Source organism: Festucalex cinctus, chromosome 1, assembly GCF_051991245.1.
Source record: "Festucalex cinctus isolate MCC-2025b chromosome 1, RoL_Fcin_1.0, whole genome shotgun sequence".
Classification (NCBI taxonomy): Eukaryota; Metazoa; Chordata; class Actinopteri; order Syngnathiformes; family Syngnathidae; genus Festucalex; species Festucalex cinctus.
Window position 1 is genome coordinate 28,910,591 of NC_135411.1, and position 26,388 is coordinate 28,936,978.

Below are 26,388 nucleotides of genomic sequence, written 5' to 3' on the forward strand. Positions count from 1 at the left end.
CACTAATGCTGCAGACATGGCCGGTTCCAAGATCGTATTCACTGTATTTGAACCAAAAAATTACGTTTTAAAATTTTTGGTGTTTTCTTTCGCTGTTAGGTGAAAAAAATAAAACTCCTGTCAATGCTCTGTTACCAACAGAATATGATAATCCTGATACAGTAATTAACAACCAGTGATCCTTCCGCATTAGTCAAATACCTTGCAGATCTGTAGTCCTCCACCAGTTTGAGACAATCGCTAAATAAATATTTGCCCAAGGAGCAGATGCCTGCACATAATCCTGTTGGATGAGGATATGAATTAGAATCCAAAACATTAGGAAGAAACTTTTTTTTATTATTGTTTGGCAAATTGAACACTGTGTAAAGCACTTCCATCCATTATCTGAACCGCTTACCTCATGAGGGAGGCCGGCATGCTGTAGCCTATCCCAGCTGTTAGGCAGTAGATGGGGTACATTGGTACACACTGAACTGGTGGCCAGCCAATCACAAGTAAATCACTTGAGTTTGGGTTGTCAAACAAAAAAACAAATACAAGTAACACAAATCAATGTGTGGCCTTTCTACCTTACAGCAGTGTTTGCAAACCACTTATCTACCATGCAAAACAATCCATTTTCACTTAATTGGTTTGAAAAATTATCTATTTATAATAAATAATGTTTATCTATCTATTCTAGCAACAGGCAAAAACAATGTGCTCTTCCACAAGAATGCAGAAGGTACAATTAATCTGTATCCACATGTTGACATTCAAATAACAGAATATAGAGGTTAGGGATCAATTCTGGCCTAAGCAGTGGGGGAGTGGGGGGGGGGTTGTATTTCCAGATATATGCCAAACAATGGCAGTAAAAAAAAATATATTTTGTCTCCATAAAGATCTTCACTTCAAGATAGTTCCATGGCAGGGAAAAAAAATACACAGGTGGTGCCAAAGTAAGTGACAGCTTTGCCTTGAGCACAAAAGCAGCAAATATGAGGATAAATATGCAAATAAGGGAGAGAATGCTGCAGTAGCTTTATGTTCAAATAAACAGGCCCATATTTCACGTTATTTGAGACAAAATTATTTCTGTTAGGCAGAAGCTTCTTATGTCCAAATATGGTCAATTTAATATTCTTCTCACGTATCAATTCTCTTGCTCTGTTCCCACATCTTATTTTCCCACATTAATGAATTTAAAGTGTTGAAAATAGACAGAAGAAAAATCTATCAATGCTCTTGAAACTGTCTGAGAAGCGGGAGTTGTGTGGCATTATGTCTCCTCAAGATTGAAAGTATGGATGTGTTTTTGAGACCAAAAAAGTGAAAAGGTGAAAACATTTGTTTTGTATATATAAATAGTGCAGAAGGAGGTGGTCTGCCATAAAGGAACACGGCGCATTAATTTCCACCCACTCCTCCCCACAGCACCAAGACCTTAAAAACAAACAAACAAACTAAAGGTTATGAAAGATGTAACAGTAGCTTGCTTTTGTGAAGTACTTATTTAATACGGTAAGTAGTGTATTGTTATAAGTGTGCAAGATGTAATGCCAAGTTAAATATGTGATACAGGATTTGATAACTCAAGCAGGTTGGTGTTTTCTTTAAATTCACACTGTAAAGTATTGATTTTGGAGATACAAAGATTCTGCCCAACAGTGACGATTCTTTTGCCATGAGATTTTTCTAATGTGTAATATGTGCCAAGTCTGCGTTTAAAGCACCCCAAAAAAACTCTCAACCAAAGCAATAGCATTAAAATAATAGTAAAATATTGTTAGATTGAATCATATACAGTGCACAAAACCCATTCTTTAGTGATTAAAACAAAAAAACAAACAAACAAAAAAACAGTACAGTAGTATTTTTTTATGGGGACATCCTTGTGATCGTTTTCTAACTTTTGTTATGATACTGCGCAGAGAGGGTGACGCATTGAACTTCAAATGGTTTTGGTACAAAGACAAGAAAGCAGTGGGGCCTCCTTCTCCTTTTCCCTCCCAGAGAAGCAACTGATTTCAAATACATATAGGTAATTCACCACAATAACGTGTGAGAGAAAAGAGGAGGGCAGGGATGTGTCTATCATGGGAATTTGGCAAATATTAAACGCCCTCCACCACTTCTGTTGGACTTTGGCAATGTCAGTCTCTCAGTAAGATGGTGGTTGGTACTCTCCAGGATTCTCCTGGCTTTGGGAGAACGGGGACTGCTGGTAGCCGGTGGGGCCGCCGCTGCTGGTGGCGTAGGGGGCCGGGGGGTACGACGGGTCCACGGCAGGGTCCGTGTACTGCTGGTTCAAGTCGCTCAGGCCTTGGTGATACCGCTCATAGGCGAAATAGGACAGCAGAGCCTAGAGAGAAAATGTACGGCGGCTCTTGAGGTTAAAAATCAAGTGGTAGAAAATACTACCAAAATAAATGTTTAAAACCAATCATTCTTCGAGATGAAATGCAATGTACTGAACTTAAAAGCGAAATGCAGATACTATTTTGCAAGAGGATAATTTGAATTTTGAGGCTTAGATGTCTTTTAGTTGCGCTCGTATCAAAATGGCGGCTCGAGCGCTCATATTTTGGAGGCCGGCCAATGCGAGGCTCACCCAGCTGAGGATGGAGAAGAAGGAAAACGCCACGACAGCGCGAGCAGCATCAGCAGGCACAGCGAGGCTGGTGGTCCAGGACCACTGGTTGGCCAGGACACAGAAGCAGATGAACCACAGGAACGTCCAAGCCGCTGCAACATCACAATACTTATAGCAGATGTGGCTTTTTTCCCCCCTATAATATTGTGCTTCATAAAACATATACTGTAAGAATGAAAAAAAAAAGAAAAAAAAAAATAATAATTTTGAAAACTGAACATCATGATTGAATCACTGTGGTCGTGGTGCTCCTTCAAATGTGTGTACGCTTTGGCCACCTGGGTGCAGTGTAACACAGAGATAGACATTTTCAAAATTTAGAAGATCATCGAAACATTGCATAATTTCCATAGTTCCATTATTTATTTGTTTATTTTTACATAATTTGGGCTTTCAGCTCATAAAACCCACGAAAACAGAATTTGAAAAAAATTGAATATTGTGAAGAAATCACCACGCGTACTTGTCAGTTTTGCATGGAAAGAAAGGATGGGTCGACAGATGGTATTTTCAAAATGATATGTTAATCTTCAGTGTTTGGTTGGGAATCCCTTTGCTTTAATCGCTGGCTCGGTGTGACGTGGCATTGCCTGGGGGTCCTGGAAGCCCAGATTTTCTTGATGTTTGCTCAACTCAACTTTGTTTTTGGGTCTGGTGACCCTCATTTTCCTCTTGTAATAGAGTTACAACTATTTTCTCATGCACTGGTTCACAAAGAGGTGAACCTCGCCCCGTCTCTGCTTGTGAATGACTGAGCAATTCAGGGAAGCTCCATTATTGCACCCACCTGTTCCCAGTTAGCCTGTTCATCTGTGGGCTGTTCCAAACAGGTGTTTGATTAGCATTCATAAACTTTGTCTTTTTTTTGCCACCTGTCCCTACTTTTTTGGAACATGTTGCAGCCATAAAATTCTAAGTGTTTATTTGATAAAAATAATAAAGTTGATCAGTTTGAAAATTAAATATCTCGTCTTTGTTGTGTATTCAATTAAGTATACGTTGAACATGATTTGAAAATCAATCTATTGTGTTTTTATTTATGTTTCACACAACGTCCCTACTTGATAGGAATTGGGTTTGTGTGTGGAGACTAGGGATGTAACGATAAGGGCAATATCATGATATCGTGATATAAAAACTTCCACAATGTCGTCATCGTCATGTTCACAATATTTAAAAAGGACACCTGTTAAAAAAAAAAGTCAGGTTGATTTACATTTGTGCAGTTATAGCACCCTCTAGTGGCTACTTTATTAGTGCAATTTAATTTTCATTAGGGATGTTTTGGCCTTCTATGTTTAAAATCAATCTAATTGTCAGATGAAGGGGAACCTAATTTGCTTGTGAAGCGATCAATGTGTGATTGGATTAACAAGTAAGTGCCTCAAAATTGTTATTAGAGATTGTAGGTGGTTTATATGCATTGCTGTTATGTACAAAAGCACAATATTGTGATTTTTTTTTTTTTTTTTTTTTTTACAATATTGTGATCTTATTTAAATATCGCCAACCCCCCCACAATAGAGTGATAATTATCATATCGTGACCTTCATATCGTGATAATATCGTATTGTGATGTTTGGATATCGTTATATCCCTAGTGGTGACGGTAACTCTGGTAAGGTGCAGAAATATTCATGCGTCTTTGGCAGAGGATAAAGAATATAAGCCTATGGGTATTATATTATCCTGTGTGTTTCGTTTGTGTTCAAACAGCTGTTATTAGGCTTATTACATGGTACTATTCGTCAATCCGTCTATGGTGTCTTACATTTTTTTGTTAGGATTAACCTAGGTTGACCTTCCTAAAACAAAGATGTACGTTTGTTTTATGTAGACAAAAAGTAATTCTGCACTGTATTTTGAAGTTCTACATCTTGACTGAGAGACTAACGTGTATGTAGGGGAGGAGCTAAGTTTGGCCTGGGTTGTAGTGGAAGCTAAGGAGTCTTTTCTGCAAGTGCCTGTACAAATTAACATCTGGTGTTTTTTTTTGTTTTTTTGTTTTTTTATTATTATTATTATTTTTTTTTTTTTAAATTCAAATAACCTATAAGCCATTTATTTTTAAGTGTAATATTAGAAGATGAGCTGGAAATGATATGCAACTTTTTTGAGATCATATTTTGGGATATATTTACACTTTGAACTAATGCTAATCTGTGTTAACACTTTATTTCTGCTTACCGGTATCTTTTGGTTTTGACATGACAGTGCTTCAGCTGCCGCATTCTTTCACTCTGGAACTTTGGCCATTTTAGCTGCCAAGTCATTGGCTGAGGAACTCAGTTTGTGGGGGTGGCTATTATGGTAATTAGCACTACTGTTTCACAACAGTGCAGAACAGCAGTAAACTAAAGATTTTATTGCTTGTTTGACTTCACTTTTGATCTGTTGGCATGCACTGCAGAGTCCAGACTACTTTTATATGAAGTCCATTCTACATTAAACTGTCCCATAAAACGATAACGATAAAAATTCATGACTATTCTAAATAATGTATATGATTGATGCGTTATAGTAATGGGTCGATGGGGACGGGTCTCGAATAAGCTTCGGCTTCTACCCGTCAGCCCTTCTTTCGGATGTCAATGTTGCAAATGATGTGATGTGATTGATGTAAACTGTAATGTGTCCGAAAGGAAAAAATGAATAAACTAAACTAAACTAAAAGGAAGACACCTTTAAAAGATCCTCTCACCTGAGAAGACCAGGTCTCCGATGATGATGTACTTCCTCTCCTTGGCGTTACTGATCTGTGGGAAGTAGGCGTCCAGCACCAGGAAGGCCACGCACGCCAAAAAGGCCAGCACGCCGATCCCCACGCCGTAGCTGCATGCACTGTCCCTCTGGTTGAACATGCACGTGGACTGTGGCTCCACTGAGGTGTTGACGTAGCCCTCCGCCGTGATGGTGGCAAACACCACGATGGCAAACAGCTAATGGAGAAAACGAATCGTAATGATACAGATGAAGTATTACTTTGTATGAGGAGAGTAGCCGTATTTTTATAAGAACATTACAAAGAAAAGATGTAATGCTATGACAAAAGAGTTGCAATATTGCAACAATGTAAGTCGTAATGATACAAGAAAAAAGTGGCAATATTACAATAAACAAGTTATCATCTTACAAGCGGATACAAGTTAAATATATATATATATATATATTTTTTTTTTTACAAGAAAAAAAACATCCAAAATTTGTGATAATGAAGTCAGATTATAGAAAAATGTGGAATAAGGCAATTAATTCTATAATAATAAATTCAGAATATTACAGTACAACAAAAGGTGTCAATAGTATTTAAAAAAAAAAAAGTTACAAGAATCAAGAATAAAGTCGGAATATGAGAAAAACTGTGTAATGTTATGAGAATTAAGGTGCAATATTACAAAATTGAAATAAAAATGCTATAAGAATAATGTCAGGCTTACTAGAAAAAAAAAAGTCAGAAGCTTATAAACAAGACAGTTGTTACCTTATCACCAGAAAAGAAGACTCATTTGATGAAAAATAGGTCTGATATAGCAGGGAAAAGTAATTAAGTTGCAAGAATCAAGTCAGAATATTTGAAGGTTAGAATGTTTTACAGTCATCTTACAAGAATACAGTCAAATTATTACGAGAGGAAGTAAAAAAAATATATACAAGACAAAATGTTACGAGAATAGTTGTTATAGTTAATATTACAATTACAAAAAAGACTCAGAAGTCAGAAAATTATGATAGATGTTAAAAATTAGGTAAAGAAAATGTAAAGAAAAATTTGTGTGGGAAAAAAAAAACACATAAGAAAAAAAAGCTTATCATTACAAGAAATAGTTTAAATCGGGTATGTCAAAGCTTTTCATTTGGGCCACAGGCATAAAAATGCAAGAATGAAAGGGCCGCTTAAAAATATTTCAACCGAGACGTGTTGATTGGAACTCGTTCACTTTTTACTTTTCGCTTCAACTCATTGTACAGCTCCCTCCAATAGTCACCTCCCAGCTGGGTGACTATGCATAATCTAACTCCTGTGGCATGCTGGGTAATGTAGTTATGTTATTTTGCTCATAAAATCACAGGTCATGTAAAATGTAAATTTTAGTATATGCCGTGGGCCACTGAAATAAAAGATAGTGGGCCACAAATTGCCCCTGGGCCATAGTATAGAGAAGATTAAAATAGTACAAGAAATATGCAAAGAAAAAAGTTGTAACTTTACAAGAAATTCAAATGTTGTACTTTTATGAACGAAATCGTAATGTTACAAGTACAAAGCCATAATATATGAAAAAACCTGATATAATTATGCTTTTAGGATTCTTTTAAATAAGCCCAGAAGGAGTAGTGCTAGTGAGTTGTTCTGTACAGACAGAATTAACTCATTTGAGGGTTTAATGAGACATTTGATGTATAAATTCATGTGTAGGCTAAATGGGTCACAGAATGGTGTCATACAGTTGCTGACAAATTCTAAGTTCAGTGCTGTACAATATAGATCCCTTTTTGGCACCAATGTCTTGTTTGTTGAGGAATAAATTATCTTACTTTATCTTATTCTTTGTATTTTTATTCTTATAATATGTTATGTGTGTTTGTTATATGGACCAGAGTCTGATCAATAAACTTGAATTGAATTGAATATTATGGCGAAAATATTAACTGTACATTACAAAGAAAATGTCAGGATGTTATGCATGTGCAGTGTGTATGTTTGAAAGCACGTAGTTAACACTAAGTTCTTACTACCAAAAATTTATGAACGTATATAAAAAAAAATAATAATAAAAAAAATGTTGCTCAAATATCAAGATTGCAATGCAAAGACTTCATTTGCATAATGAGTCTCACTTCCGGGTTTGTGCTTGCTAGCAACATTGACAAGCATAACAGATGCGACATGCTATCAAAAATAAACACAACCTATTGACGCAATGACGTGACGCAACACATGGACGTGCTAACCAACGGCAGTTTTGGAAAACCGTTCCCACTCTCCTTGACTAAGTGTTCTTTTAGCCCAGCCGCCAGCGTGTCTAATTTATTACAATTAATTATAAAGTTTGTGCGGCTCAAGCAGCTGTTGACAGCTAACCATGCAAACGCTTCCGTTGCCTCACTCACCCAGCTCAGGCATCGCAGAATCGTCTGAGGCTTTTTCATAAAATCCCTCAAGTCAAACGCGCCACCGGCCAACGGGGCTCCATAAGCGTTGCTTTGCATTTCTTTTCTTTTCTTTTTTTAATTACTCGCAACAACGACAAGAAAAGTTGGAAAACTAAGCTAGAAAAACTTTCTTGGTTGGACGTTAAACTGCTTCCTGAAAACTTTACTAAGCCCGCCCCTTGTTTTGATACATTCACGGACCCTCGGAACAGACAGTCAAAAAGGAGTTAAAAAAAAAAAAAAAGAAAAAAAGAAAAAAAAAAGAAATATAAAAACACATGGAGGGTAAAAAGACAAAACCTATTATTCCAAATTATTTTACCAAGGATAATTTGAAAATTCATAGAAAAGAGGAAAATGCTAATTCAGTGATTAATTTGTGAACATTTGGCCCAAGTTCATGACAAAGAAAATGTTAAATATGAACAACACCAAATAATGTAAATAGTGTTTTTCTCGTGGCTGTACAAGCCAGTGAAATTGTGAACGTTGTTAAAAAATGGTCAAAATATTGCAAATATAAACTCCAATGACTATACTGAAATGAACATGTCACAAATTAATATTTATCCTTTTACATACATCTGTAATTTGTCATTCATCATAGGGATTTTCCCAGAGTGTATGAAAATAGCCATGGTCGTTCCACTCTACAAAAAAAGAAAATAAAAATGTTTTTTTTGTTTGTTTTTTTAATTACAGACCCATAGCTCAGCTTCCACAACTTTACAAAAATCCTGTAAAAATTATATGCGATTAGATTAAATAAATCTAGAGATAAATATGAAATTATAAGTGTCAACCGATATGGGTTCAAATCTAATCCCTCCACTACCACAGCATTAATGGAACTGGCTGAAGAAATCATTACGGCTATGGATAAGAAACATGTTTTAGTCTGTGTTTTTGTGGTCTTTTACAAAGTGTTTGAGCTAAACATCATGGCTTTAAAAAAAAAACAAAAAAAAAAAAAAAACACCCTTACTACACATCCGTTTTATTTATTTATTTATTTATTTTATTAAAAAACAAAACAAAAAAAGCTTAGTATACATTATGGCTTTTTTAATTAAAAAAAAAAGCTTTACTATGCACCTTGGCTTATTATTTAATAATAATAATAATAATAATAATAATAATAATAATAATAATAATAATAATAATAATAATAATAATAATAATACACTTGCAGTCAACTCACCATTCAAATAAACTTTCAAGTCTATCGGGGGTTACATGAAAAGTTTCACTCAAATACAACGTACGTTCAGTTTTCTTATTATTAACAATGGACAGCATATTAACAAATGATTTAAGATCGATTAAAGAAACAATGAGGCGTGGAAAAGAATGAATAAATTTAGCTTTGTGTATTGAATTTACCTAGACGCCAATGGTTGTTTTACGTAAGCGTTTACTGATGACGTCTGTCCACTGTCCAATCACATCACAGAGCGCCAAGTTCTTCTCAAACGTGAACAACATGGCGGAAAGAGACACAGAAGTTACGTTTCAGAAGGTAACTGTTGTCTCTCCCCCTCCTCTGTCTGTCTTTGCATGTTCGGCATGGTTTGTTTTTAATTTATTAATACTTGTTAAGAATAAGTGTAAACTCCTGCCAACGCAGGATCTCAGTAAGGGGAAAAAAATAAACGTGTGTTTCTTCCGACACGACTGTCAGTAGAGAACATTTTAAAAGTGACATCTAAAAGTGCCGTAAGTGCATTTTTGCCAACGCCGAATAAACAAGGTGTAGAAAATATTAATATATGAATTAGGTTTTTCATGTTATATGATAGTTGGAGGTGCAGTACACCAACAGAGTGTTAAATTAGCATATTTTCATATAGAGTCTGGTAGGTAACGACGGGTTAGTCCACAAGAGGGGGCTATAGATACTGTCGCTAGATCACGCTGTAGATTGGTTTGTCATTTGTATATTATTGCACAATGCCCTGGAAGTATTTCTCGTATACAGTGAAGAATTGTGATATAAATAAAATACTGAATAGTGTAAAAGATAATGCAGAACTTGATTTATATATAGGCAAAAAAAAAAAAAGTTAACCAATGATATGTCCACAGGAGACAGTGGGCAAACTACTCTCCAGCTTCTTCAAGGAGGACAAAACCAGATGTAAGAAAGTTACTAGAGCTGGGCGATTAAACCTTTGTGATTCAGTAATGTTTATTTATCATGACTATTTATTATTATTTTTTATTTTATTTTAACACTAATGTGTACCGCTTGTACTAACGACATGGCGATAAACATTGATATTTTTGTCATTTTTGTGTAAGTTGATGCAAGTTGAGTCTGGAAAAAAATAATGCTTCAGAAAGAAAAAAAAAGTTTCAAAGCTTCTTTGGTATGGGGTAGATGCCACAGACTTCCGACTTCCTTAAGTCACACACCCACACCGTTTCGGGCCACTGCTGTGACACACAGGCCGCATCCCGACACACCGATGACCATGCAGGGTTTCTCAGATCTCTGAAATACTTCGGAGAACTGAGACAGACACACTACACACTCGCACCCATCGATGGGAACACGCAGCAGAGGGGCACAAGGGCAGAAGTGCAAGCACCGGGACGCGGTCCACACCCCGCAAACAGCAACCCGGAAACAGAGCAAATGTGTGACACACGAAAGTCGGAAGTCCTGCCTCCTCTGTAGCATTAGGAGAAATAAAGCAAATCCCAGAAGAAGAAAAGACAAACATCATTTAGACTAATCAATTGGCATTTGCTTTTTATATGATCAAAGGAAGACAAAAATGATTAATTAATAAACTGGATTTATTTATTTATTTATTTTTCAAATTTGTTCACACTTTTGTTCTTTAATCTCTTGTGTGGCAGTAAGCGGAGATGCCAAACTACTCATGGTGGAGATGCTGAAAATATTTGTCCAAGGTAAACATTGCCATTCCACATACACTACTTCTTGAAAGTTGAAGATGATGATGATGATTCACTGTATTCATGTTATTGTGGTTGTCAGAGGCGGCCGTGCGCTCTCAGAAACAAGCTGAATGCGAGGACTGCGACAGAGTGGACATCGAGCACTTTGAAAAGATCCTGCCTCAGCTGGTGTGTAGCTATAAGCATTGCTCACTCACTGGTCACAGCATTAGGTACACTTGCACAATCTAATCAAGCTGTATTAAAAAATAATAACACTATGAGGATAATGTTGTATGTTACAAAAATAAAGCTGTAATATTTAATGAATGAAGTGGCAGTAGGGATGTCCCGATCACCTTTTTTGCACTCGAGTCCGAGTCACCTGATTTTGCGGATCTGCCAATACTGAGTCCCAAGTCCAGTTTATTAAGGAGGGGGAAAAGTGTATGCAAATTGTCTTAATTTTTTATTTTATTTTTTCATACTTGACCAAAACTATCCCAACATGACTCATTTTATATGGCTAGTGGAACAGTGGTTTAAACCAAGTAAAACATTTACATATATATATATATATATATATTTTTTATTTTTTTTGCAGGGGATATCAGTTTTTCAGGTGGCATATTATACGCATCTATAACTTTTCCGCCACACGAAATGCTCAATATGCACACATTGCAAGTCACCATTGCACTGTCTCCACTGTCCACATTAAAATATTTCCTTACTGTAAACAATGATGTTTGTTGCATGATGCTAGCTTCCAGGCGGTGGCCACGATAAGGCTCAACAATGCGACCAGTTTACAACTTTACAGTGTGGGCTGGTAAAAAAAATGTCATCCAGTTGCACAGTGCTAGTCATATGTCCGATATATGTCATATGTTCAATGGCTCATCTTTGAGCCGTGATCCATATGGATCAAGCGCCACGGTTCGAGTCGAAGATAGTCCGGAACGTACTATGGAGGCCAACTTAATACATTCACGTCAATGCAATTGCCTTGTTAACTTGTAGCTATTTTGAAATTCATAGCTCAAGGGTGACTTGTCCTCACTCGACTTCAACATAACGCCATCCCAAAATCATATTCAATTGATAGTTAGGGGAAAAAAAACGCTAGTTAATTATTCTGTCATTGTATGATACAGCACAAGTCTCCAGCATTAGCAACTAGCTACTAACAGTAGCGTAAACATTGACAGCGTTTGGCGAGACGTAAAGTGCATTCAAATGCAGTCAGACATTTCAAACTCAGACAGAAGTCAAGTCAAGTTTATTTATATAGCCCTTAATCACAAAAGAGTCTCATAGGGCTTCTCATGCCCACATTTGACAAATATTAACGACATCCCCTGATCAAAACACAAGAGGGCAATGAAAACTCAAAAAACCCCATCAGGGGGAAAATAAGAAACCTTGAGAAAGGACCGCAAATGTGGCAATCCCATTTCCAGGATGACCAGCCTGCAATGGATGCCGAATGGGCAACAATTTACACAGTTTGTGATGCTAAACAATATTAACTAGAATAGCGCGAAAGTCCATTTAGGAAATTGAAGCACTGCATAAAGACACTGTCAGGAAAGTTAAAAAAAAAAAAAAGAAAAGAAAAAAAAGTCCATCAATGCATTAACTGTTAATAATTGAAAATATGTAAACAATGTGGGCTTTCTATTAATCTATAAAAGTTGACATACTTTAAGAAAAATGATGGGTGTGAAATCATTTTGCTTTGTTTTACCTAATTACAATCAATGGTCCATCTAGTCACGTCTGTTAACATTACCTAATCAAATACTAGGCTTCCATCCTCGATTGAAGTTGATGGTACGTCATTAAATTGAAATGAAGAACAAATCTGCCTTTCTTAAATATTATTCTTATAACATTTACCACCAAAAACTAGAGCGCCTTTACATTAGCCCCCTTTAAACAGACATTAAACAAAACACTGAACAAGAATAATACTACTATATAATCATGTTTTATTTTCATCGGTCACCTGAGTTCCCACATACCCCACCACCTCTACTTTTTTCTTCAAAGCTTGTAACAGATAAAAGATATTTACTTTAGTAAATTCTTGGAATTAATGTAAAATCATCAAATAGAAATATATTTAAAATATACTGTGTGTATATATACACAGTATATATACACAGTATATATATATATATATATATATATATATATATATATATATATATATATATATATATATATAAAGAGCTGTGCAACTGATTGAAATTCAATTACGATTTCGATTATTACACCCCACAATTACAAAATTGGCAGAATCATAAAAAAATTACTAATACAAGGGTTACAACCAGTCTACGTCATTTCTGTCTCCGATACCCACTGAGGAAGTCGTAATCAAGCACACAACGGCGGTTTCCATGACAGTACATGGCACTAACGCGGTGAAAAAGCCAATTTCAAAATAATCCTTACCTTACCAAGTACTACAGGTATACGGAGATCAATGCCCTGAAATGCTTTTATTTTGAAGTTGTCCTGGTTGATTATTATTTTTCCATAATTGAGCAACACGCTAAGTCGCAGCGTTACAAAAACTAAGTTGTGATGTTCTGAGAATGTTAGATGATGATAATAATAATAATAATAATAATAATAATAATAATAATAATAATAATGTTAGAGTATGACAAGGAAGTGTTAATGTTAGGAGAATAAAGTTACAGTAATTTGATTATGTAATTGATATTGCAATCAAAGTGCAGATGGGCTAATTTGAACTAACAATAATTGACTTCACTCCCATTCTCTGACGCACACGTCACTCACCAGACCTAAACTCCACCCCCCTTCGCCTCCCTTATAAAGCTACACACATTCAGAGTCACAGATACTACCGTGTAGAACGTGAGGATGGCAACTCAAACTGCACAAAACTAACATTGGTACTTCACATGCATTTTTTTCACCTGATATTATTTTTAAATAATGCTGAAACAAGCTTTATGTGATTACTCAATTAATCAGTAGGATTAATGATGGATTACTCGATTCTAAAAATAATACAGTCCTTTTTTACTTAATCTTTTCCTTCCTTTTTCAGCTGCTGGACTTCTAGCTGCCACAAGATGGTGCCAGTGTGTTTCACAACGGTACCGCCCCAAAATTGTCATTTTCGACCCCATTCCAAAAGTGTCATTAAACGCCTCCTCCCTGCCTTGTTTTTGTTTTGATCCATGTGCGTGTTGCGGGAAAAAAACAAGGCGCAGCGCCCCACCACCTGTGCTCCCCAGCGCAACAACAGGTGCTCCCAGCATGCTCGGCGGGCGCCCCGCATCAAAGCGTCCCGCAGCAGTTGGAAGCAATTAGAGTAATAAGGGGAGCAGCCAGTCTTAGATGATAAGTGCCAGGAACGAGAAAAAAAGGCAAAGTACCCCCTCCGGCCACTTTGAAGTTCCCTTTTGCTGTCCTGCGATGTTTAGTTAGAGGTGGAGGGAAGGCCAAAGGGGAGCTCTGGATCTGGGGGAATGTTGAACGTGTGTGCGTGTGTGTTGGCCAAACACGGTCAGAAAGACCACACGCATAGACAGTCTGTTTGAAGGGAAACATAACAAAACACAGTCGAACACGCTCCAAAGAGGTGCAGGGTGTCATTGTGAAGGTAAATAAACACTAAACAAAAAAGAGAGAGGCGCTGCTCTTCCTTTCATCCCAGTGGAAGTTCTCTTAATGGTTTTTCCTCCAATGTGAGTCAGCGTAACACCTCACGCTATATATTCGTATGACTCACGAGCTGGGAGTCCATCTGGAAGTGAGTCGGGGGGGCGAAAGGTGGAATTCCACATGCCGCCTTATTTGAGATTCACATTCTCGCCGCAACACCCGGCCAATTTTTCTGTCACTAATTTGTCGGGTTAATAACTGTTGACGCTCCAAGAGGAGCTCCCTGCCAGATTTGCGATGCGCCAAAGTGCCACTTATCGCGTGGGCCGGGTCGACCCGCTCGTTCTGGTGACGAGCTGCCACTTTTACACATGCGCTGCTGCTTCATTACTGCAGCCAGCCAGTGATTCCCAACCACTGTGCCACTGCACATTAGTAAAAGATGGTGTTCATCGATCGTTGATAGCGATGTATAATGACAGGCTGAACATTTAAATTTTCTTCCATGAATGGCAGAAGGTGTAATTAAATGATGAAGTTACCTGTTGCCATTCAAACAACAGAATAACAGCTTTGGTATTCAGCTAAGAGGAAGTACATTTTTTACTTAATTGAGACCATTTTATCTGTGTACACAACCTCCCGAAAATTGTTAATAATGCCTATATTAATTTAAATTGTACATATACCCCAAGCTATGATCCAAAACCATCCATCTCATTTACCTAATAAATGCCTCACTCCTTCGGATGGATCTCAACTCATTCTCACTGTTTATATGCACTGTTGTTGTACATGCCATAAGATGGTGCCAAAGCCTTGTCTAGTAGAAAAGTAGTGCTTTTGCACCATCTAGTGTTATCCAGGTGCCAAGGATATATGTTGAAGTGAGGGAAGAGCATCTTTTGGACTCAACCCTGTCTGATAGATTGTGTTGAAAATGCCCTTTTAGTAGTTTTGAGGCTGAATTTGTATCACTTGACAACATTTATTAGCTTGCCAGTTGGTGACTTGCAAACTAGCAGCTAACATTCGCAATCAGAACTAAGGTGAATTACTGTCACGATGATAGTCTGACCTTCCATTTTGCGTGAGACCTTTGGGGCAGATTTTTAAAGAGAAAATGTTGCCATATTGTGGTGAACAAATAGAAACGTACACTTTGAAGTACATGCACTATGATGCCTCAGAAAGACAACACTTTGCAACCTACCACCAATTACTACATTTGTGAAGTTTTTCTCCTTTATCCGTAGCAGAAAGATGGCATTGAAACATGTCAGCCTCTTTTAAGATGAGGCGAGATCCATGTAATCCAGAGATTACTAAATCGGATATATATGTTTAAAAAAAAAAAAAAAAAAAAAAATGATGTGATAGAACTTTATTTTTTTTTTTTTTTGCATAATAGCCTACAGACAGTATATATGTATAGGGAAAAAAAAGTACAGTAGGTTAAGTAGGCACTTTAAACAGGTGAGTTTTGAGTTGTGATTTGAGTTGTGTTTCTGAGTTGAGGCGCTAGTGAGTTCCAGAGGTGGAGAGCACAGTGGCTGAATGCTCTGCTCTTCGTGGTGGTTAGATGGGCAGAGGGGACAGACAGGTGAATGGAGAAAGAGGATCTGAGGGTGCGGGAAAAATGGGTACATGGACATCAGATAGGTACACTGGGTTGTAGATGGAGTTAAAAACAAACAGGAGGATGTGAAATTGACTGCATAATTGCCTATGGAGCTGTTGGAGGACAGGGATGAGGAGTGAGTTCCGATTTTGATGCGGGCAGCTGAATTTTGGACCAAGTGAAGCTTTGTAAAGGTGACCGAAAGGGAGATATATATATTGGTGTCATTAGCTTAACAAAGAGAATTGAATGTTAAATTTATGGAAAATATCGCTGTGAGGGATGAGGTAGATGGTGAAGCGTAGGGGCTCCAGGACAGATCCCTGGGGCACACCTGACGTGACAGAAGAGGGACGGATTATTTTGAAGGACTTGAGAATGATGAACAGAATACGGCTCGAGAGGTTAAGATGGAAACCAGTTCAGTGATGTGTGGGTTATGCCGATGGACGAAAGTCTGTTGAGGAGAATGGTGTGACAGATGGTATCGAAAGCCACACTCAGGTTGAGGAGAATGAGGATGGTGAGGCCAGAATCAAATGCTATGAGGAGGTCATCTTGATTTTTGATGAGCACTGTTTCAAATTCTATGGAGTGGGGCACCCCCCCAAATGGAGGGTAGATTGGAGATAGGATGGTGGTAGTAAACTAGAGGGGTCGGCACCAGTACTTTTTTCCCCCCCCATAATTAGAGTGATACACTTTACAATTTTAGACTTGCATTGAAGGCTGTAAATTTTCCATTGGTGTGAATGGTTGTCATATGTGCTCTAAAATTGTCTGGACCAATCCAGGATGTACCCCAACTCACGCCAAAGTCAGTTGAGATATACACATGATCCAAATGAGGACAAGCTGGATGGACGGACGGATGGATGGAAGTGATGCCAGCCATCGCATATTCCAAACAACTCTGTGTGGCTGCTTCACACGTTGGCACGAACAAATGGCATGTTAAGGCGTGAATCTCCTATTAAACATGCGAAAGCAGTTAGGGGGAGAGAGGGAGAGAGAGCGGGGCGGGGCGCCCAGTCATGACTTAAAGCTTCTCTTGATGGTGACATTAAAGGCAAGGGAGTGTCCACAGCGTGGGCCAGACAGACGCATTCTTGGAGAGAGGAAGAGCTGACGCGAGCTGACGTGTCTCCAGGCTTCTGGCGGCTCGCTTTGAACCACACTGCTTCAGCACTGATACTGTACTCGTTAAATCAAATCAAACTTTATTTATATAGCACTTTTCATACATTAAAATGCAACTCAATGCTGAGTAATTAAAACATCCAGAGCACAACAAAAAGAAAACTCCCTCCCCACAACATCCCCATGAGCATGCTCTCTCTCGCTCAAACTATTTAAGAACTATGTTTAAAAAAAAAAAAAAAACATGGCGGGGCAGAGAGATCCATGAGAGCAAAGGCACCCAAGGGGAGCTCATCCACACTGAGAGGGATGACCACAGGGCGTGGTGCTATCCCACAGACACCTGGTCCAGATTGACTGTGGTGGGCCCCACACAAGGTGAAGAGCTCCCCGGGCCTGAGGAGCCTCCAGGATGATTCATATTTAAGGGGACCGCTGTCTTCAGAGGTCACACCCAAAAGAACAATCGGACTGTTTTTGTCACAATTTTGCCCCTTCCGGACCAAGGACATCAAACACCCAACAATTTTGCATCTTATAAGATCGTCTTATACTATATATGTGAAGTGTGTTAAGAGTGAATTTGTCCCGATAATAAAACCAGTCAGGTCCAACAATCTTAAATAATGACAGTGTTCAATATTTACGATGAAAAATCTTCATGTATGTGGGAGAAGCCGAGGTCTCCTGTCCGAGTTGACTCCGTAGACTGTGATGTGACGGAATGTAGCCAATCAAAGAAGCTCTCTGACAGACAAACAAGGAAGCGCCAGTAAATAAAAACAAACATCCTACTCGATGTTCATCCATTTTCTGAATCGCTTCCTCCATCACTCGGGTGGCGCTTGGCTCTGGTAGTGCTTGAAGCTATCCCAGCCGTCTTCGGGCAGCACCTACCTTCGCCTACCTTAAATGTGTGTTCCCCAGGCGGCAGGAATTATATTCCAAAGCAATTATTCCCTTGCAGACATTACAACCTTACAACGCTCCCGTCTCCAGTCCTCTTCTGGATACATTCGGCAACCATCGGCGCATACCCGAAAGTGCCTGGTTATCTTCGTGTAGGTGAAGTCATGTTTGATCATGAGAGAGATTTACCTCAGAGGACTGGATTTTTGACAGGTGGTGGAATAAAATCTTTATGTGTGTGGGGAGCTGTGTTGAGGTCATCTGAGCACACCACACACAATATGACCAAAATTGTGTGTATTGTACACCGAGTATGCAGGTGTCCACTGTACAGTATTGTCTGTTCATCCATCCATCCATCCATTTTCATGACCGCTTATTCCTCACAAGGGTTGCGAGGGGTGCTGGAGCCTATCTCAGCTGGCTTTGGGCAGTAGGCGGCGGACACCCTGGACTGGTTGCCAGCCAATTGCGGGGGCACACAGAGACGAACAACAATCCACACTCACAAGCATATATTCCACCTGTCTCACTCTTACCTTTTCTGCTCGAGCGCCCCTGGTGGCCATCAGAAAAAAATGTATATATTAGCCGCAGGGTTGAAAGCGTGTGAAAAAGTCACGGCTTATAGTCTGGCAATTACAGTATATGTGAATCAGTGAGTTTTTCAATGAAGAACAAGCGTACTGCAAACAGGCGGGGTTTCGCTGTTCGAGAAAATAATCATCAGAAAGAATTAGCAACAGGTGTCTCATGCATCAATCACCTCAACCCCTGATTGGATAAATAGGCAATGGCGTGTGCCTGCTTGTATGTGCGTGTGTGTGCTTGATGCAGCGGGCTGCGATGCATTAGCGCTGGGGAGACGAGAGGCCCCCCTCAGCCCTCCTCGCGGGCACGCCGCCGTCTAACCGCAGCAAGGCACATTCCACAACGATCGGCTGACAGCTCGCGTGCGTGGAGAGAATGCGCATCCAGTGGCTGTGACACATGGGGGACATCACCCGGAGGCCCCCGGCGCCCCCCTCCAAATTAGGTCCTGAGCTGATCAGAACATACCTGGCAGCTTCTCTGGCTCACCGCTAACTGCTTGTGGCGCTTGGCTCATAGTCTGAGGCTGGAGATGGTGCGCCGCTGTGCCGGCTTTGCTCGCCGCGGGGGACGGAAAAGGATTCTTCCGGAATCGGCGAGGTGGATGATTGGGTCAGGGACCTTGACATGCCGCTGAAATAGGGGACAAGGGAGCGAGATTGATGCACAATTAGGCCCCGGAGCTGGGTTATTTCTGGAGCCATACCCGCTTCCCACCCAGCCCTCCTTGGCGTTGGTGGCACAATAACACAGTAATCTCCTTACATAACCGCACAAACTCAAAAAATAATGACAGCTAAAAATATCAAGTGAGTCGAGGTGACGTCAAAAGACTTCAAACATTGAGCCAGATGCACCAGAGGGGTCAGCGGTGTGCTCTATTTTTAGGCCCCCTGTCAAAAGTGGCATTATAAATAAAACTACGAGTCTCGCAAAATGGAGGAGGAGCCATGAACCCGAGAGTCACGATAAAAGAGAGCATGTTTGATGAGGTTTGGAAAGGAGCCAATAATGACCATTAGCCGGGTGCAGTTGGCACGGCGTGAAGTCGACCTGGGTTAATTAAGACTTCAGCTGTGAAGCCCTCACGGGCAACAATTTAAGTGGGGTACACAGGTACCAATAATAGGGCCTAATCTACGGTAAATAATAATCAAAATAAACAAAGGTCAGATGGTCAGATGTCTAAAAGATTATCCCCAGCCTTGTCTGAAATGATTGGGAGCTAAATTCACTCTTGTGCAGAGCTTGCTGATGAGCTTCAGGTGTGTTGGAGAAGAGAAACATCCAAAACTTGCAGGACTGTGGCCTTCGAGGACCGGGTTTGGACACCACTGATCTAAACATTCAACTGATTAACTAACCAGATACTCAATCATCAAAACAACTGACTCACAAAGTGACCGACAGACCAACGGACAATGACTAACCAACTATGCCAAATGTTCATTGAGATCATTCAAAACAAGTCCTTCTAAAATAGATGATTACTTTTAAGTACCAAAACCAACCAATTGAATTTATGTGATGTCAGAGTCCGGTCAGGGTGTTAAGTGTTGCTTCATCTTGGAGTTGTAAGGGCCAACAAACTTGTCTGAAGTTCCTCCTTCACAACATGTTGACTGTCTGTCCTCACAGTGGTCACGAAGGGGTGGTAGCGGTGGCAGGGGGTCGTCGGCGGAACTCTAAATTAGCCGTACTGAGTCAACAGGACAGCTTTCATGCAGGAGAGGTCAGGATGTAAGGGTTCATAGGTCAGGATGCTGTGTTGGTGCTTGTCTTTTAACAGCTTCCTGTCCGCTGTGTTGTGCTAATCACTCACTCAAGACTTTTTCCCTCAACATTTTGGTCGAACTCCAAATTTGACCAATTTTGTGGAGTCATGTTGAAATATAATGGATGTTTAGCGCCTGCGTTGCCCAGGCCAGCTCGACACACTTCCTTCATTTGTTGAATTGACAATGACGCCTGTATTTGTGCTCTCATCCACACTTTGAAGGTGCACCTGTTTCTCCACATGTGTCACCCAGGCCAAGACAAAGTGTCGCTGGTAAGGTGACACCCCCGGGGTCAGTGCATGGTGTTCCAAAGCAATCTCTTGCTCTTTGAGGGATGAGCAAAGTACACAATATCTGTAAAAACACATTTTAAAATACTATTGTTAACATTATATTACAGCTTAGATTTGACTATTATTATTATGTAGAAATATCACAGATCAAGACAGACTTGGTGGAACTAATGCAACATTGTGGAGCAAATTCTTGTCAGTCTACTACAAAATAGAATGCAAAGTTAACGAAAAACCAAACTATGAACTAGTTTGTTTTGGACCATTGAACTTAGTTAAAAAAATGTTCACTTATGAACTATGAAAGGAACTAGTTCATTTTAAATTTGTGAGCTGAACTTTGAACGAGTTTGCGTAAGAAATTAACTTTCCCAACACTGTCAACAGTCAAATTAAACAAGTAACCAACCAATAAACTGAACAACCCAGTGACTAAACAACCAACTGATCGACCAACCAGCCAACTACTTCAAAACCACATCACAGACTGACCAACTGTCTTAACTAACAAACCAAATATCGGACTAACCAACTGACAGGCCAACCATCCATTTGACCGACCAATTAATCAACCAACTGTCTTATGTTTCAACCCTAACTAAACAAAGAACGAACCAACTGATTAACCAACCAACCAGTAAAACAAGGAAGCAAATGACTAAATAACCATGACCCAACCAACTAATAAACAGGCTTGACTAAAAAACAAAAAAACAAACAAGGAACCAAACAAGTAACAATTAACCGCTAAAATCAACAATTAGGTAACCAACTAGCCAGGTACCTTATTAACCAAACATATACTTTAGTAACCACCTGACTGACAGAAGTCAAGTCACGTCAAATTTATTTCTATAGCCCTTAATCACACAAGAGTCTCAAAGGGCTTCACATGCCCACAGTTGACAAATACCAACCAATAATCTATGGACTAAATAGCCAACTGATGATTGACTGAACAATCAATCCACTACATAATAACCATCTTACAAGCCATAAGCTGACCAACCCACTGACTAAATAATCAACTAAAATGAACTTAACAACCAACTGATTGACAAACCAACCAACTGACAGAGTAGATGAAGGTGCAATCAACTAACTACTTTTTGGCTAGGTTTAAGATTCAAATAACCATAATATTGACTTAACTGAACAGTCACCAAACTATCAACCCTCCAAGATATGCAACATATTCTATCAACAACCAACAAACAAATCGACTTTGTAATTAACCAAATACACAAATAACTAATTCACCAACTAATGAAAAAAATAAATAATAATAATAATAATAATAATTCCCTTAACCCTTTGATAGTATGCCTGTTTGTCAAACAATAAATCAGCTTGCAATGATTTTACTGGCACAATAAAATGGACTGACTGGATATTAACCCTAAGCCTGAGAACATCTCATTCATAGACTTTCTTCTGTAACTTTCAGTGACACAACCAGACTCAACGAAAGCATCAATCTCTCCACCTGTGATGCAACTCCATGAATGATCACCCACACACGGGCTTGGAGATACGCTGTACTTGCATGCTTTATGACCCCTCTCCCTCTTTTTCCTTTGTCCTTCCCATCTAAACTTTTCCTTCAAGCCTGATGTGATGTCTGGGATTTTTTTTTTTTGTGTCCATAAAAAAAAAAAAGCCACAGATGTCAAGGGTGTGGCTCCATCTCATCCCAAAGGTGTTTTGATGAGATCAATGACAAGGCGAGGACAAGTAGGACTCAGACGCAGGCGTAAGGTAGGCCACCAAGGCAGCAGGTTTATTTCCGGCCAACAGTGGTCTCCTCTCAAACTGAGAGGAGAACAGGGAGGGGAAAAAGTGGAGAACAAAAGGCGCTCCACTAGGGAGGAAAAAACAGGCAAAAGGTACTGGGGACAACAGAAAGCGCTCCGCTAGGGAGGAAAAAGGGCACAAGGCAAAAGGGGTAACTAAAGGCGCTCCAAAAGGGAGGAAAAGGCACAAAAACAAGGCAACAACGCTAGGCAACATGAACGAGGACATAAGGACTGTGGACGCTTCCATGCACTGACGGTGACACTTCGGCACTGAGGGGAGAATGCAGGTGGCTTTTATTGCAGTAGGTGATTGGTGGCAGGTGGTGATAATCAAGGGCGGGGACCGGTAATTATGGAGTGGCAGGAAGGGCAAGTGACCTGGGGTGAGAGGAGAGTTAGGATTTCAAAGTAAAACGGGAAACAGAGACACAAAAATAAAAGCATGAACCGCCACGCCTGGTGGCGGCGTGACAGTACCCCCCCCTCAACGGCCGGCTCTTGACGGCCCAGGAATGTCAGGGTGCTCAGCATAAAAATCATCAATGAGGGAGGGATCAACGATGAACCGGGAGGGGACCCATTGTCTTTCCTCCGGGCCGTACCCCTCCCAGTCGACTAGGTATTGTCTTCCGCGGCCCCGATTACGCACATCTAAGAGTTTCCTGACCTTGTAAACGGGGCCGCCTTCAACCATCTCTGGGGGGGGTGGGTCGGGTTCGGAGGGCACAAGTGGGCTTTCGTGGACCGGCTTGACTTGACTGACATGGAATGTTGGATGAACTCTGAGGGATCTTGGCAGGCGGAGTCGAACGGCGGCGGGACCTATGGACTTGGTTACTGGGAAAGGCCCCACAAATCGCGGGGCCAGCTTTGGACATGGTACCTTGAGTCTGAGGTGTTTGGCAGATAGCCAAACTCGCTGGCCTGGGCGGTATTCTGGAGCCGGTCTCCTCTTCCGGTCGGCGGCCCTCTTTACCCGGTCACCCTGGCGTTGAAGCGCCGTCCGGGCCGCCGACCAGACCTTGTGGCACCGACGGATCATGGCTTTGACCGAGGGGACCGTTACCTCCTCTTCCAGTTCGGCGAAGAATGGGGGATCGTAGCCATGGACACACTTGAACGGGGTGAGACCTGTGGCAGAAGTGGGTAAAGAGTTATGTGCGAGCTCAACCCAAACCAGGTAAGTGCTCCAGGTAGTCGGGTTCTGGGAGACGAGGCATCGGAGGCCCGTTTCGAGTTGCTGGTTTAATCTTTCCGCCTGTCCAGTGGTACCCTGACGTCAGGTTGGCCTTGGCTCCTAGGGCTTTGCAGAATTGCGTCCAGAAACGGGAGATGAACTGTGGTCCACGGTCGGAGACTATGTGTAGCGGGAATCCATAAAACCGGAATATGTGGTGGATCATGATGTCTGCGGTAGTTTTGGCGGATGGGAGCTTGGATAGTGGAATGAAGCGAACCATTTTGGAGAATCTGTCAACAACGGTGAGAATTGTGGTTTTACCATGGGATAGGGGCAGTCCGGTCACAAAGTCCAATGAGATTTCAGCCCATGGTCTGGATGGGATTGGTAGTGGCTGAAGAAGGCCCATCCGGGACTGAGTCGAGGACTTGTTGCGGGCACAAGTGGGACAGGCAGCGACGTACTCTTTTACGGTGGTTTCCATTGCCGGCCACCAGAATCTCCTGGCAACAGCATACATGGTCCTGCGGACTCCAGGATGACAAAACAGCTGTGAAGTGTGAGCCCAGTGTATCACCTGAGATCGTAGTTCCTCAGGCACGAAGAGTCGACGTGGTGGACAAGACGTGGGGGGAGTGACGTTGCGCAATGCCTCCTTGACATCGTCCTCAATTTGCCATCTCATGGCTCCAACAATGCAATCCCGGGGCAGGATGGTCTCAGGCTCGGCCTCCAATAGCTCGGATTCGTGGATTCTTGACAAGGCGTCAGCTTTGGCATTTTTACTGCCTGGCCTGTAGGTCAGAGAGAACGAAAAGCGATTAAAAAACAAAGACCATCTGGCCTGTCGAGGGTTGAGTCTCTTGGCCTGGCGTAAATACTCCAGGTTTCGGTGGTCAGTCCAGATCACGAAGGGGTGTTCAGCTCCTTCTAACCAGTGCCTCCATTCTTCGAGAGCTACTTTCACTGCTAGCAGCTCCCGATCTCCAACACAGTAGTTGCGTTCTGCTTTCGATAGTTTCCGTGAGAGGAACGCGCAGGGATGCGTTTTGCCGTCCTCTTGGCAGCGCTGGGACAGCACTGCCCCAATCCCAATATTCGAGGCGTCAACTTCAACCACGAACTGGCGTTTGGGGTCAGGAACTTTGAGGATTGGGGCGTTGGTAAATCGGATCTTCAAGTCATTGAATGCTCTTTCGGCTTCCGGGGTCCACATGAATCGGACCTGTGGGGATGTCAAGGCGTGTAGGGGAGCGGCAATGGTGCTGAAGTTCCTTATGAATCGTCGGTAAAAGTTGGCAAATCCTAGGAACTGCTGAACCCTCTTTCGCGAGTCCGGCGTGGGCCAATCTCGCACGGCGCTGACCTTGTCTGAGTCCATCTCCACCCTTCCGGGTGAAACGACAAATCCCAGGAAGGAGATAGTGTTGACGTGAAACAGGCTTTTTTCCGCTTTCACGTACAGTTGATGATCCAGGAGGCGTTGCAGAACTCGGCTTACATGGTCTCGATGGCTCGTTAGGTCAGGAGAGTATATTAGTATGTCGTCCAAGTAAACGTACACGAAGTGATCAATAAAGTCCTTTAGTACCTCATTAATCATTGCCTGAAAAACTGCTGGTGCATTGGTGAGTCCGAAAGGCATGACGAGGTACTCGTAATGTCCCCGGGGCGTGTTAAAACCAGTTTTCCACTCATCTCCCTCGCGGATCCGGATGAGGTGATAGGCGTTGCGGAGATCGAGCTTTGTGAAGATTCTAGCTTGTTGCAACTGGTCAAACACAGAGGACATCAATGGCAATGGGTACCGGTTCTTGACCGTGATGTCATTCAAGGGGCTGTAGTCAATGCATGGGCGTAGGGATCCATCCTTCTTGCTCACAAAGAAGAAGCCTGCTCCTGCAGGCGAGGAAGACGGTCGGATGAGGCCGGCTTTCAAGGATTCGTCAATGTAACTGTTCATGGCTTGGCGTTCGGGTCCAGAGACCGAGTACAGTCTCCCCTTGGGAATGGTTGAGCCGGGAATCAGATCGATCGGGCAATCATATGGGCGGTGTGGAGGGAGAGTCATGGCTTTGGTCTTGCTGAAGACCTCCCGCAGATGGTGGTAGCAGGAGGGAACAGTGTGCAAGTTCGGGTACTCTTCTTGAGCCGGTGGGACGAGAGTCACCTGGTGAACCTGGGCTGTGGAGTTTCGGGGTGCGGGTTGTTCCAACCTGTGAGAGCTGCAGTCTTTTCCCCACTCCAGCACAACTCCAGTGTTCCAGTCGATTCTGGGACCATGTAGACACAGCCAAGGGTGTCCCAGAACCAAAGTGGGGGAAGCGGCGTGGAAAACATGGAAACGGAGAGTCTCGAAGTGAGGTCCGATTCGGACTTCCAGAGGTTCAGTAATGTGGGTGATTTGGAAGAGCTCCTTGCCATTCAGCGCTCGAGCCTGGATGGTCAAAGAAAGGGGTTCGGTGGAGGCTCGTATTTGCTTTACGAGCTCCCAGTCCATGAGACTTTCGTCGGATCCGGAGTCGATGAGGGCTGACAGCTCTATGGTGACATTGTGGTGGATTATCTGAATTGGCGTAAGTCTGTGATTCTTGGCGGGTCGGGGTGACGGAGGACTCACCGGAGAGTGAGTCTTTGTGGTGCAGGATTCCACCAAGTGCCCAAGACCACCACAATAGTAGCAGCGGCCCTCTCGGCGTCGGCGCTGCCTCTCCTCCGGCGAAAGCCGAG

General features: G+C 41.4%; 2 protein-coding genes across 2 annotated transcripts; one reads left to right on the forward strand and one right to left on the reverse strand.

Annotated features, from left to right (window-relative positions):
* Window positions 1-318: 318 nt before the first annotated feature.
* Window positions 319-7,982, reverse strand: syngr2a (synaptogyrin 2a). Its single transcript, XM_077527855.1, has 4 exons — window positions 7,751-7,982; window positions 5,340-5,577; window positions 2,597-2,730; window positions 319-2,347 (listed from the first exon to the last, which is right to left on the reverse strand). The coding sequence occupies exons 1-4, from the start codon at window positions 7,847-7,849 to the stop codon at window positions 2,147-2,149; spliced, it is 672 nt and encodes a 223-aa protein (XP_077383981.1). The 5' UTR covers window positions 7,850-7,982; the 3' UTR covers window positions 319-2,146.
* Window positions 7,983-9,193: 1,211 nt separating this feature from the next.
* On the forward strand, window positions 9,194-13,904 carry cenpx (centromere protein X). The gene is made up of 5 exons (XM_077525649.1): window positions 9,194-9,311; window positions 9,878-9,929; window positions 10,658-10,711; window positions 10,800-10,888; window positions 13,791-13,904. Exons 1-5 carry the CDS (start codon window positions 9,213-9,215, stop codon window positions 13,803-13,805), a joined length of 309 nt encoding a protein of 102 aa, XP_077381775.1. The 5' UTR covers window positions 9,194-9,212; the 3' UTR covers window positions 13,806-13,904.
* Window positions 13,905-26,388: the final 12,484 nt, after the last annotated feature.